This window comes from Cebus imitator, unplaced genomic scaffold (assembly GCF_001604975.1).
Source record: "Cebus imitator isolate Cc_AM_T3 unplaced genomic scaffold, Cebus_imitator-1.0 Scaffold101, whole genome shotgun sequence".
Taxonomy (NCBI): Eukaryota; Metazoa; Chordata; class Mammalia; order Primates; family Cebidae; genus Cebus; species Cebus imitator.
Genome location: NW_016107416.1, coordinates 3,079,425 through 3,094,487, shown reverse-complemented (window position 1 = coordinate 3,094,487; position 15,063 = coordinate 3,079,425). Strand labels below are relative to the sequence as shown.

The 15,063-nt window shown below is 38.9% G+C and overlaps 1 protein-coding gene across 8 annotated transcripts in view; it reads left to right on the top strand.

The window, feature by feature from the left end:
* The window catches only part of RAPH1 (Ras association (RalGDS/AF-6) and pleckstrin homology domains 1), a 96,154-nt gene that overhangs the window by 37,760 nt on the left and 43,331 nt on the right, over window positions 1-15,063 (top strand). For all 8 annotated transcript variants that reach the window (XM_037741481.1, XM_017536858.1, XM_017536861.2 and 5 more), the window contains exons 3-4: window positions 788-893; window positions 2,012-2,520. In XM_037741481.1, the coding sequence (XP_037597409.1) occupies window positions 788-893; window positions 2,012-2,520 (615 nt within the window). The remainder of the gene's footprint in view (window positions 1-787; window positions 894-2,011; window positions 2,521-15,063) is intronic.

The following is a 15,063-nucleotide window of genomic DNA, read 5'->3' as shown; positions in this document are numbered from 1 at the left end:
CATGCACAGCTAATTTTTGTATTTTTAGTAGAGACAAGATTTCACCCTGTTGGCCAGCTGATCTCTAACTTCTGACCTCAAGTGATTGGCCCGTCTCAGCCTCCCAAAGTGCTGGGTTTACAGGCGTTGGCCACCGCACCTGGCCTTCTTTCTATTTCTTAGCTTACCATATCCATATTCATATGCCTCACTTATTTTTTAGTGCATGTATATAAAATGAAGCCAGTCACTATACTTAATATATTTGAAAAGATGTTTACTCTGAACTGTGACAGTCTCAGGTGCCTTTAAAAGTAAGCATAGGCCGGGTATGGTAGCTCACGCCTGTAATCCCATCACTTAGGGAGACTGAGATGGACAGATGACTTGAGGCCAGGAGTTCGCAACCAGCTTGGTCAACATGGTGAAAACCCTGTCTCTAGTAAAAATAAAAAATTAGCTGAGCATGGTGGCACATGCCTATGGTCCCAACTACCTGGGAGGATTGCCTGAACCTGGGAGACAGAGGTTGCAGTGAGCCAAGATTGTGCCATGGCACTTAAGCCTGGGTTATAGGGTGAGATTCGTCTCCAACAAAAAAAAAAGCATATATCTAAAGATTGAAATAGGTATAACCAAAATAATAATGTCAAAACCAATTATACTTTTCCTTAAGGCTATTACTTAGGAGAACTTTGGTTTTATTAATTATAGTGTGGTAATTCACTTAATCATAAAAAAAACTTCATCTTTTTTATATTATTGAAACCTGAATTTAATATGACTATTACACTTTCTTTTTATAAAGAGTTTGGATTCTGACAAGCCCACGGAACCAGTAAAAAGATCTCCTCTTCGCCAGGAAACAAACATGGCCAACTTTTCTTACCGCTTCTCCATATACAACTTGAATGGTAAGATGTAATTGGAAAAAAAATGTAAAATAGTATGCTAAGTCATATGATGTAGGAGCAGTACAACTGCAATTCCAAATATAAAAACTAAATATAAAAGCTACATGCATAACCTGACCAAGTTCTTAAATTTCTTGATTTGTGTATTTTATTAATATTACTAATGGAAAATATCACAGCAAAAAGCAAACTAGAACATAACTAAAAGGTAGTTGGTTTTATTAATAATTGACAGAGTACATAACCAGATGGAACCCCATAGCAAACTTAATTACATTGTTTTTTCACTGATTTAAAGTCCAGTGAAATTACTTGTTACTAATTTTCAAAGCAGCCCCTGTGGTCTTTATTTATTTATTTATTTATTTTTATTTATTTATTTTTTTTTTGAGACAGTTTCACTCTTGTTACCCAGGCTGGAGTGCAATGGCGCGATCTCCGCTCACCGCAACCTCCGCCTCCTAGGTTCAGGCAATTCTGCCTCAGCCTCCTGAGTAGCTGGGATTACAGGCACGCACCACCATGCCCAGCTAATTTTTTGTAGTTTTAGTAGAGACGAGGTTTCACCGTGTTGACCAGGATGGTCTCGATCTCTTGACCTCGTGATCCACCCGCCTCAGCCTCCCAAAGTGCTGGGATTACAGGCGTGAGCCACCGCGCCCGGCCCCGGTCTTTATTTATTTTATTCTGCCTAGTCAACTTTATAATATTGATCTGTCAGTTTATAATTTTTTAGACTTTTGACTTCTCTTTTTATGCCCTCTGCTATGGTATTAACATCTCTGCCAAAGCCTGATCATATTAATAACGTATTGAAGCCTGTGGTAAAAAGTTGCACAGAAGAATGTGGTTAAAACCATGGAACAGTGTAAGATTTTTATAGTGTTTTTGTTTTTGAACTCATAATTTATTCTCCTGTGTTTATTAAAAGCCTTAAAAGCGGAGGACTGTGTACTTCTAAAAATTTCTTTTGGAATTTAAAACAAACACCAGAAATACTAAATTGTATTTGCTTTAGGCCCAACAGAATATATTCTTTTGCATCATTACCTGCATTTATTAACTGATTTATAACAGAATGTACAAATTCTGGAAACATAATGTGTTGTTCATTGCAGAAGCTCTGAATCAGGGAGAGACTGTGGATCTGGATGCCTTGATGGCTGATCTTTGCTCTATAGAGCAGGAGCTCAGCAGTATTGGTTCAGGAAATAGTAAGCGTCAAATTACAGAAACGAAAACTACTACTCAGAAATTGCCTGCTAGCCGACATACATCGAAACATGGCACCTTGAAAGGATTATCTTCTTCATCTAATAGGATAACTAAACCTTCCCACGCCAGCTACTCCCTGGATGATGTCACTGCACAGTTAGAACAGGCCTCTTTGAGCATGGATGAGGCTGCTCAGCAGTCCGCACTAGAAGATACTAAGCCCTTAGTAACTAATCAGCACAGAAGAACTGCCTCAGCAGGCACAGTGAGTGATGCTGAAGTACGCTCTATTAGTAATTCCTCCCGTTCCAGCATCACTTCTGCAGCCTCCAGCATGGACTCTTTGGATATTGATAAAGTAACACGCCCTCAAGAACTGGATTTGACACATCAAGAGCAGGCAATTACTGAGGTAAATAGATGGAACTTTTTTCCTGTTATTTTATTATTAAAATAAAAGAGAAATTATATTAAAATAATGTAATTTTAATTAACTTTTTAAATTCTTCATTTAGAATTTGTCAAAGATACTTCTGAGATAGGTTTTAAAATCAAGGGTTCAGAAGGAATATATTATCAGATATGGTAATGGCACAAAGATGATTTAGAAGAAATTTAGTTTCCTTTTTTTTTATTCTCGTGACTATAGTATTTGGAACTTATTGAGTTAATATGAGTTGTTTCACATGATTTGAAAAATTAAAATGTGATTTGCAAAGCCATTTAGTTACTAAGTTATTCAGATGGTAATTGCTTTTTAATGTATGTTGATTTAAAGTAAAACTTAAGAAAAACACTCATATTGTCATTGTAGTCCTCCAGGATTCTAGTTTTCAGGTTTAACTTTATTTCATTATCCTTTTTTTTTTTTTTAGATGGAGTTTTACTCTTGTCACCCAGGCTGGAGTTTAGTGGCATGATCTTGGCTCACTGCAACCTCCGCCTCCCGGGTTCGAGTGATTCTCCTGCCTCAGCCTCCCAACTAGCTGGGATTACAGGCACTCACCACCATGCACAGCTAATTTTTGTATTTTTAGTAGAGATGGGGTTTCACCATATTGGCCAGACTGGTCTCAAACTCCTGACCTCAGGTGATCTGCCTGCCTTGGCCTGCCAAAGTGCTGGGATTATAGGTGTGAGCCACTGTGCCCAACCCTCCATTTCATTATCAAAAAGTCAGTGTGGTATGTTGGAAAGGGCCACCAGGTGTGGACTCAGAAAACTTGATGATGAGTTTTCTTTGCCACTCATTACCCATGGCACCTTAAGTGAGCTATTCAACATCTCTAAACATCAATTTTTCTCAGAAGTAAAATGGAGTTCGTAGTACTATATCTGCCTTCCTCATAGGGTGGTTCAGAGAACCAAAAGTTATTCATGAACAGGTTTTTAAAAGATGAATTTTTTTAGTGCGTGAGTGGATAAGGTTAAGGAATAGATTTGTGATAAGTTTAACAAAAGCTGAGTTTGATGAAAGAGAATTCTTTATTGAGTTCTTTTCATCAGAGATGGTGGTGATTCTGTCATAGGGTAGCAGCAAGTAAGAAGAAAACTGGGACAAAGTTAAGTCAACCTTTCCAATAAGCTTGTGTTTACAGTACTCTAATATGAGGTAAAATAATCTATTTATGAATAATCAGTACTAAAGTAAAATCTTGGATTTTAACTATTACTTGACATTATTGATTTTTTTCCCCTAATTTAATTCTTTGGATTAATTTTCATCAGTCAGTAACTCTTGGTACCCATCCATGTGCCTAGCTTTGTTTTTGGTACTGTGGAACACAAAAGGAGTATGAATCATGGTAGTTTGGAGATTAACTTGAGTTATTTCAAAGAAAGTTAACAAATCTTATCAATCTGAAGAATAAATTTTCATTTATTAAAATGCAACTTATCTAAGTGGTATATATCCTATAGAGAACTTGAAAACTAACTTCTATTTTATGATACCTGAGAATTATATTTAGCACCAACTACTTAGTATGTGTCATTTCATGTCTTTTAGATTTACCTGCTAGGATAGGAGCAATATTTTATTAGGGATGGTCTTTCTTGGCTATTCTGTTTTGTACGTTGATGCTACTTCCAATCAGTTTACAGTATTTTGAGTTGGGTTAAGATGCATGAGGACAATTTATAAAATAATCATTAAGGATCTTCTAATACCGTTTGTATGTCTTTCTCTCTGTAAAATACGCTTGTTATAAAGGTTCATACAGTATAGGGGCAAATTGAAGTAAAACATGAAAAGTTCTTCTCTCCCAGCGAGCACACTTCAAAAAGTATCTAGTGGTATCCATGGATATCACTGTCAATACTGTAAAGATGCCAGTATTCAATGGCGTAATGTTTAATATAAGAGTTTAATGTAAGGTTTGGTGAGTAAACCAGGACTATAGTAGGAAAAGGAGTTAAAAAATCTTATCTGGCTGGCCTGTTCTTTCGCTTTACCTCGGAGTATAGAAATGCAGTATAACAAATCTGGAACTTGCTTCAATATGCTTTTTTCTAGGTCTAGTCTGTTCTGATTCAAATAAAGTAAACTGAAGCAAGCGTAATATGTCCCGAACTCATGTATCAAATTGTCTTTAAATTAAAATAGTTTTAAAAATATTTTAGTTTTTCATGCATGACATTAAATAGTTCTGAGATACGTTACAGAAAACTATCTCCTATACACATCATATTCTCCCAAAGGTAAGCAGTTTTTGCTTGTTCAGCTGATTCTTAGGGAATTTGCCTCTTTATCATGAACTCCACATACATATTGCATTTCTTGTTTTTTTTTAGTTGTGTGTATTACCTATTGATTTCTCACTCTACTCCAGAAGATGAGGGTATAGCTGTCTCTACACAGCTTCTTCTCACTTCTCCCTTTGTGTTCTTCCATCCTCCAAATATGTGTGTGTGTGTGTGTGTGTGTGTGTGTGCGCGCGCGCGCGCGCGCGCGCGTGTGTAAGTGTATGGTTTTTTTTTTTTGTTTGTTTTTGTTTTTTGAGATGGAATTTTGCTCCTGTTGCCCAGGCTGGAATGCAATGGCACGATCTCTGCTTACCACAACCTCTACCTCCCAGGTTCAAGTGATTCTCCTGTCTCAGCCTCTTGAGTAGCTGAAATTACAGGCATGTGGCTACCATGCCCAGCTAATTTTATATTTTCAGTAGAGACGGGGTTTCTCCATGTTGGTCAGGCTGGTCTTGAACTCCTGACCTCAGGTGATCTGCCTGCCTCAGCCTCCCAAAGTGCTGGGATGACAGGCATAAGCCACCACACCTGGCTCATTCTCCAAATATATTTTGATTGAGCTAATTTTCAGTGTTTATGTTTAAATGACTTTATACTTGTAATTTACTGGTAACCTCTATATACTCTTATGACTACATTCCCTTTCTAGAATATCATTTTACTTTTACTGGAGTGAATAGACTTTTAAAAATGCTTAATTTTCTATACGGTGATCACTATTTCAAATTCAAACTTTCTCCCAGTTGATTAAATCTCTTTAGTTCAAACCAAATTAGTATTTCATTAATTGCATGTTCTTAAAATTCTTTTTTTTTAAATAGTCTTTGGGATTATCCTTAGGTCTTTTTTCTTAGGCTGGTGAGCTTCTCTAGAGAAGATTCTTCCACTCTTCTATGCTGGCTGCCAGTGTTTTAGCACCCCATTTGGGATAGAAGGCTTGGAACATGAGGGTGGTCCTCAGTGTTTAGTCTGTGAACTTTTGTTTGTTTGTTTTTGAGATGAGTCTCACTCTGTCGCCAGGCTGGAGTGCGATGGCGCCATCTCAGCTCACTACAACCTCCGACTGCCTAGTTCAAGCAGTCTCCTGCCTCAAACTCCCGAGTAGCTGGGATTACAGGCACACGCCACCATGCCCAGCTAGTTTTTGTATTTTTAGTAGAGACAGGGTTTCACCATGTTGGCCAGGATGGTCTCGATTTTCTGACCTTGTGATCTGCCAACCTCAGGCCTACAAAGTGCTGGGAATAAAGGTGTGAGTCACTGCGCCTGGCCCAGTCTATAATCTTTGATCAAATCCGTGTGGGTCAGGGTTTCTCAGCTATTAGCACTATCGATATTTGGGCCAGTTTTCTGTTGTGAGTGACTGTCCTATGCATTGTAGGATGTTTAGCATCCCTGGCCCGTACATACTAGATGTCAGTGGTACACATACCTTCTTCAGTTGTGACAACTAAAAACCTCCCCAGACATTGTTACATGTTCCTTGTAGGACAAAATCCACCCCCAATTGAGAATCACTACTGTTGTAGGTAGAGAGGACAGTAGGTCTGAGTCCTTTTCTTCATGGAAAATGACCTTGGGTTGTCCTTCACCTGGCACTCTTTTCCTGGAAACATACTGGATTAATAATTTATATAGAATATCTCCAGGTAATATTGTTTATTGTGAAATTGACCCCTGATTGGTGAGTACATATAAACCAGGAAGACTGTCCATGAAAAACTAAATTAGCCTATGAAAAGACAGAGACCTCCTTGACTTCCTGGTGTGCAGTATAACTTTTTTTTTTTTTTTTTTTTTTGAGACAGAGTCTCGCTCGGTCACTCAGGCTGGAGTGCAGTGGCGCAATCTCAGCTCACTGCAACCTCTGCCTCCCAGGTTCAGATGATTCTCGTGTCTCAGCCTCTGAGTAGCTGGGATGACAGGCATGTGCCACCATACTCGGCTAATTTTTGTATTTCTTTTTTTTGGTAGAGACAGGGTTTTGCCACGTTGTCCAGGCTAGTCTCAAACTCCTGACCTCCGGCCTCCCAAAGTTCTGGGATTACACTTTGGGAGCCACTGCACCTGGCCAGCAGTGTAACTCTTGTAAATGAGTGTGAACATGTCCTTTAAGGGGCCCTGGAACTTATCCTCGTTGACTATTACAAGGTACTGACGGTTCCCATGGAGCATGAAGCTTCCCTAACCCAGGGTGATTTCTGCACTTACCACGTGGTCTCTTTCCCCTTAGAATGAGCTATCACTTATGTGCCCAAAAAGGGCCTGTGGTGAGCTGTATGGATTCCCTCTGAAGACGGCGTATCTCATGCTAGCATGCCAGTATGCTATCTTTCTTTCTACAGAACTGAGTGAATCTGGTGCCAAGCTGTGGTCTGTTAGGTCCTGTGAGTGGATATTAATCTGTACCTGAGACCACTGCTGGTGGGCAAGTAAGTAAAGGAGGGAATCTGGGAATTAGCTGCTTTCTTAAATATGTTTTCAACCAGTCTTCCTACTTTTAATCCCACCATCACTTTTACTCTACTCTTGCTTGTGGGGACCTCTGAGGTTACACAGTATAAATTGAGTGCTCCTCTGCTTTTCTCCAGTGCTGGCCCAGCATTCAGCTTTTCTTGGATTTGCTAAATTAGTTACCACTCAGCCATATTCTTCTTTTCCCCATCTTTCTACCTCCATTTTAATCCCTGTAAAACAATGCTTCATAACTTGGGCTACTTTGTCCCCCTAGAGATATGCAGCATTTTTGGTTGTCCATCAAAGGAGTGTGCTACTACTGGCATCTAGTGGGTAGAGGCCAGCAATGCTGCTAAACATCCTACAGTGCACAAGACAGCCCACACGAAGAATAGCTGTCTGGCCCAAAATAGTGCAAGGTTGAGAAACCACATTTTAAATCTCATGGCATTTGTTACTCATGATTCAACAAGGTGGCAGTTACAATATGTTGTATGAAGTCCTTCTGTTGAAAGTTTCTGATAAAGATCAAGAAAGTACCAGCATCAAATTGTCTTAGATTCAAGGAAATATAGGTATCTTTGGCCAGCCTCTCTCTCTTCTGAACTCCAGATGCATACATTCCATCTCTAATCAATATCTCTATTAGAATGAATATTGTGTATTAGATTTCTCCAGAGACAGAGAACCAATAGGAAATGAGAGGGGATTTATTATGGAAATTGGCTCATACCAGTATAGAGGCTGAGAGAGTCACATGACAGGCTGTCAACAAACTAGAGACTCTAGGATGGTGGTAGTATGGTTCAGTCCTAGACTGAAGGCCTGGGAACCCAAGGGGGTGCTGCTTGGTATAAGGCCTGCAGTACAAAGACAAGAGAGCCTGGAGTTCTGATATCAAAGAGCAGAAGTAGAGTGCCCCATCTCTAGGAAAGAAAGGGAGGAAATCACTTTCTCCCTGCCTTTTTTGTTCTATCTGGGGCTCCCAGCCGATTGGATGGTGCCTACTCACAATGAGGGCAGATCTTCCCCACTCAGGCCTGGTTCACATACCATCTCCTGTAGAAACACTCTCACAGACATACCCAGATGCTTTACCAGTTCTCTAGGTATTCCTTAATCCAGTCAAGTTGATACCTAAAATTAACCATCACAAGTAGATTGCTCAAATTTAACTGGTCTAAATCTAAAGTCCTTTTTTTTCAAACTTATTCCTCCCACCATCTTCTCTATCACAATTAATAGATATTCCATCCTCCTTCTTCATCAAGCAAACTCCATGGAGTCTTTATCTACTTATTTTCTTTCCACCTCCCTTCCAATCTAGCAGCAACTTCTGTTGGCTTTATCTTCAGAATATGTCTAGAATATGATCACTTCTCACCATCTTCACTGCCACCAAGCCAACATCATCTTGATCTAGATTTTTGAATAGGCTTTCACCTGGTCTTTCTGCATTCACCTTCACCCTAACAGTCTATCGTCCACATTGCAGCCAGAGTGGTCCTTTTGCAAGGTAAGCCAGATTATCTCTTTTCAAACCTAAAGGCTTTGCACTTCAAAGTATAGCCAAAACCCCTATAGTGGCCTGTAAAGCCTTACCTGATCTGCTTTCCTGTTACCACTGACCCTATTTTTCTTCCCTCTGTCCCTTACCCTGCTAGCCATACTGTCCCATACTTGTTCTCAGCCAGTAACCAGAGCCTGCCTCTTAGCCTTTGCATTTATTCCCCTGCCTGGATGCCCTTCCCCAGTTATCTGTATAACATTCTCCTAGTTACCTTCTGGAATTTGCTCAGATGTCACTTTCTTGTTGAGGCATTCTTTGATCATGCTATTTAAAAATGGAGCTCCTCTTATTATGCCCTGTTACTACCTTTTCTTTATTTTGTTTTTTTGAGACCTTGTCTCATTCTGCCACCCAGGCTGTAGTGCAGTGGTGCCATCTTGGCGCCTCTGCTTCCTGGGTTCAAGGGATCCTCCTGCCCTTAGTTTCCTGAGTAGCTGGGACCTTAGGCATATGCCATCATGTCCATCTAATATTTTAATTTTTTGTAGAGAAGGCGTCTCACTATATTGCCCAGGCACTATATTGAACTCCAGGGCTCAAGCAGTCCCCCAACTTTAGCCTCCAAAAGTGCTAGGATTACAGGCGTGAGCCATTGCACCCAGCGTGTGATTACTTTTTATCTCTCGTTTCTGTTTTTTTTTTCTCTTTAGTACTTACCGTCATTTAACATACTATATACTTTACTTTTTGATTGTCCTCTCCAACTTGAATATAAGCTTCATGAGGAGAGAGATTTTTTGTTTCTTTTATTCCTGATGTATTCTTAACATTGAGAACAGTACTTGGCTCATAAGAAGCACTCGAATATTTGGCCGGGCATGGTGGCTCACTCCTGTAATTGCAGCACTTTGGGAGGCCAAGACGGGTGGATTGCTTGAGGTCAGGAGTTAAAGACCAGCCTGACCATGGTGAAACCCCGTCTCTACTAAAAATACAAAAGTTAGCCAAGCGTGGTGGCGCATGTCTGTAATTCTAGCTACTCAGGAGGCTGAGGTAGGAGAATTGCTTGAACCCAAGAGCCAAGATCGCACCACTGCACTCCAGCCTGGGTGACAGAGCGAGACTCTATCAAAAAAGAAGCATTCAGATATTTGAATGAACAAATATATGCATGTGTTCATTCCACCATTTTAAATCTAGAAGCTGACACTAAAATTATCAGCAGTTGTTTTCTTTCAGGATGGTGACTGTGAAGTAACATATGTAAAAACTCTTTAATAGTGCATTCTTTTTTGACATCTAGGTTTTCTAGTGCCAGTAATTAACTGTTTAGAGAAACCCAGGATAGAATAGTAGCTTTTACTGAAATTTAGTGATACAAATATCAGAAATGCCAATTTGAAGTTAGTACTGTTTCATCTTGGGGTCATGGGTAGTCAAGTTGTCCATCTAAAAGTAATAGTGTGGCTTATCTTTCTGCCTCCTTGCTCTCTGAGAATCAACGTGGATAGGCACAGTATGATTGCACTTCTAAAAGAGTTTATCTTTTATACTTGCCTTTCTTTTGCTTGGTTTTTGTTAAGATACTGTACTTCCAGCACTTCACATATGTTATCTCATTTAAGCCTCATACCATTTCATCAAAGCCAAGACTGAAGAAATTAAGTGAGTCAAATAACTGAGAAATCTGTGTGTGAATTCTAAAACCACGTTTGCTTCTTAATTTTCATAAAAATCTTAAAGTATAGCCAATTGTTAAAAATGCTTATTTCCCAAATGAATTATAGAATAATTTCAGTCAATATTATTATAAAATCCATCAGCAGTGATGACCATTTGCTAAGTTTTTAAAATTAAAATTCATTGTAGTTGAAATAAATAGTAATAAAGGCTATTTCTCAACCATTATGAAATATGTTGTAGCTGATTTACTCATCTTTGTGGTACTTTTATTCATGTTAACTGATAAAACATCTCAATAAGACAACAGTTTGTAAATTTAAATGGTAATTTCATGTTATTTTTATATAAAATAGGATTTACTAATTAAAGGTTAATGTTAGAATTTACCTTTATTTTTCTGGTGGGATTATTAAATTTTTTTTGAATTTGGAATTTTATACATGGCAGTGTATTTTTAAAATGAAAATACTTTGTAAAGCTATTACTTTAGTTTAGCAGATTCAAAGGATTTTTTTCTATCATAATATACATAATGTAATTAAGTTTTTCTTAAAATTCAGCAAAACCTTTTGCCAAATTTAAAGGAATAGGTAAGGCCAGGTACGTTGGCTCACGCCTATAATCCCAGCACTTTGGGAGTTCGAGGCGGGTGGATCACCTGAGGTCATGAGTTCAAGACCAGCCTGGCCAACATGATGAAACCCCATCTCTACTAAAAATACAAAAATTAGCTTGGCATGATGATGGGCACCTGTAATGCCAGCTACTCAGGAGACCGAGGCAGGAGAATCACTTGAACCCAGGAGGCACAAGTTGCAGTGAGCTGAGATAGTGCCACTGCACTTTAGCCTGGTCGACAGAACAAGACTCCATTTCAAAAAAAAAAAAAAAAGAAAATTAAAGGAATAGGTATCAGATGAAAAAAGCGGAAGATTTAGTGAAATCCAGGGGAAAAGCCTAATTCACACAAACATATTTCAGATACACTTGCCCAGTAATCACTGGCCCATAGGCCCTGACTCTTATTGTATGTGTTTCTTGGAAACCTGTGTGATTTTTTTTCTCTGCAGAAGTAAAAAGCATATTTAGGTTTAGGTCTGTTTTTATTTTGGGTTTCTGGAGGACTGGTAAAGGACCATTTTTTAGACAAAAATAGAAATATATTCATCTGGCCAGGCACAGTGGCTCACACCTATAATCCTAGCACTTTGGGAGGCCAAGGCAGGCAGATCTCTTGAGGTCAGGAGTTCAGGACCAGTCTGGCCAACATGGCACAATCCTATCTCTATTAAGAATATAGAAAAAAAAAATTAGCTGTGCGTGGTGATGGCAGACGCCTGAAATCCCAGCTACTCAGGAGGCTGAGGAGGGAGAATCGCTTGAACCTGGGGTACGGAGGTTGCAGTGAGCCGAGGTCACACCACTGCACTCCATCCTTGGGTAACAGAGCAAGACTCCGTCTAAAAAAAAAAGAAAAATATATTCATCTATTTAAAATGAACAGAGGCTATAAAACAAAGTGAAATCATTTTAAAAACATTCAGAAATTTACTGCTATATAATATCCAGTAGAAGGAGAGCAGAATAAAGAGAAAATGGCGTTGGGGGGGGAATAGAAAAATTGAGTGCTTACTCTGTTAGCCATAGCCATTGTGCTTTATGGCTTAATACACATGGTGCAGAGCCCAACACCTTGTGGAGGATACGATTATCCCTTTTGTACAATGGAAGGAACTGAGGCAGAGAGTGACTAAATAACTTGACCAAGAATTTGAACCCAAACATACCACGTATAGAGCTCATACCACCGTATCATGCTGCTTCATCACAGAATTGAAGGAAAGTCAAGACAAGTAGACTGGCCAGAGTTCTCAGAGCCAGCAGACTTAGAGACAGAACTACATGGGCACGAGAGAAAAAGGCAAAGAGATGTATGTAATAACATCCCCATCTTGTGGTGTTTTTGTGTATATCTTTAAAATATTTTAAGTAAAATTAAGTTAAACTCTAGCTCTAAACTAAAAAAGCTTAAATTAAGATGAGGGCTGGTAGGTTCCCACTCTTAGTAGTAATATTAATCACTGATATAATTTTTATACCAACCTTTGAAGATAAATGCTGTAATTACCTTCATTTTACACATGAAGAAACATTAAATGATAGGCCCAGAATCACCTTGCCATTATAAATGGCCAAGCTGGGGCTTGAACCCAAGCACTCTAGCACCAGGGTCTGCATTCTTAACCATCATGCTGTACTTACTTTCAGCATAATATTTGTGGAAAATGCATACACAGGTCAGTAAAGATGATGGAAATCTATTTTATTGAAACACCAGTGAGTGGTCATAAGCCTCCACTTCTTTTTTCTAGTTGTAATTTAAAGTGTTAGCTATCACAAGGAAGTGTTTTCTTTGTAACCACTACTTTGGTACAAGGCCATTTCTTTATAATGGTTTGGCTCCTGTGTTCAGATCAATGCTTTTTATTTTATTATTTTTGTGTGTGTGTGACAGGGTCATGCTGTTTTGCCTAGACTGGAGTGCAGTGGCACAATCTCAGCTCACTGTAACCTCTATCTCTCAGGTTCAACTGATTCTCATGTCTCAGCCTCCCTAGTAGCTGGGACTACAGGCACACACCACCACACCCGGCTTATTTTTGTATTTTTGTAGAGATGGGGTTTTTCCATGTTGGCCACATTGATCTCGATCTCCTGACCTCAAATAATTTGCCCGCCTGGGCTTCCAAAAGTGCTAAGATTACAGGCATGAGCCACCACACCTGGCCAGATCAATGCTTTTTAATATGTACATTTCCACCCCCACCCCAAGGACTCTGGCTTATAAATGGCACTTTGTATTAACATGTTACAGATTCAGTTTAAGAAGAAAATAGTTGTTCATAACTTACTTTGCAGAAATTTGTGGAGAGTTTTTGTAAGATTGACAAAGTTTTTATCAAACACAAATGACAAAACACTTTGTAACACAAATGAAAGCTTTCAAAACTGAGAAAATGTACAGCAAAATTTATACAGAGAATTGACCTTTAAATTCATTTTTTTCCCCTTAGGAAACTCACTGGACATTTTTGTTACATATTTTGAGCACAGCTTTTAGATTTATGAAAGTAATGATAAAGAGTAGGTAAAGATTAGACTTGGAGCAGATATTTTTTGGTAAGAATATTAATTACTTTACAGAAATGGACCTAAACAACATTAAAGGCTATATTATTACACAGTCCCTTTTTATTCATGTTAATGTAACATCATAAATTTTTAATCTTTGTTTATTTTCTACTGGTTTTTTCACTTCAAATATATGCTTTTCTGGTAAGGGCATACTGAATAATAACTGTAGTATTCCATCATACTGTTTTACATGATACCTAGGCAATCATCTCTTGCTGAATACTTCAGATTCAGATTTTTTTTTTTTTTTGAGACGGAGTTTTGCTCTTGTTACCCAGGCAGGAGTGCAGGGGCACCACCTGGGCTTACTGTGACCTCTGCCTCCTGGATTCAAGCAATTCTCCTGCCTCAGCCTCCTGAGTAGCTGGAACTACAGGTGCGAGCCACCACGCCTGGCTATTTTTTATATTTTTAGTAGAAGTGGGGTTTCACCATGTTGGCTAGGCTGGTTTCAAACTCCTGACCTCAAAGTGATCTATCCACTTCTGCCTCCCAAAGTGCTGGGATTACAGGTTTGAGCCACCGTGCCTGGCCCAGATTTAGATTTTTAAAAAGTTTAACCAGCAAGCATTTGGAAATACATGATGGACACTTGTGCAAGATTGAGTCTAGAAAGAACAGATTTTTAAAAAAATAACTTAGTTTGAAATAATGTTATACTTATAAAACCTTTAAAGAATAGTACAAAGAACTCATGAAATTCATTAGCCAGATTCAGTAATTTTAACATTTTACCACATTTACTTTATTGTTCTGTGTTTCTATTTATTTTTCCTGAACCATTTGAGAGTTGGTTGCATTTATCATTCCCTTATATTTTTTAATACTTCAGCATCTGTTTCCTAAGAACAAGGATATTGGCAGTATAGATTTGATAGGCCTCCTGTTGATGTAGTAATTGAAACAGAATATGTTTAATGAGAAAATATCAAGAGAAAAAAACAGCCTTCGTTTGGCCAAGTATGTGGCATGAAGGACAAGGAGAAATAGTTATTCATACATTCTGTAAATATTTGAGTGCCTAGGCACTGTGGAGGGGTATAAGGGATAAAACTGGAATATAATATACAATGTTGGCCAGGTGGAGTGGCTCACGCCTGTAATCACAGCACCTTGGGAGGCGGAGGTGAGGAGATCACTTGAGGTTACGAGTTCAAGGCCAGCCTGGCCAACACAGTGAAACTCCATCCCCACTAAAAATACCAAACTAACCAGGTGTCGTGGTGGGTGCCTGTAATCCCAGCTACTTGGGAGGCTGAAGCAGGAAAATTGCTTGAACCCCGAAGGCAGAGGTTGCAGTGAGCTGAGATCATGCTACTGCACTCCAGCCTGGGTGACACAGTGAGACTCTGTCTTAAAAAA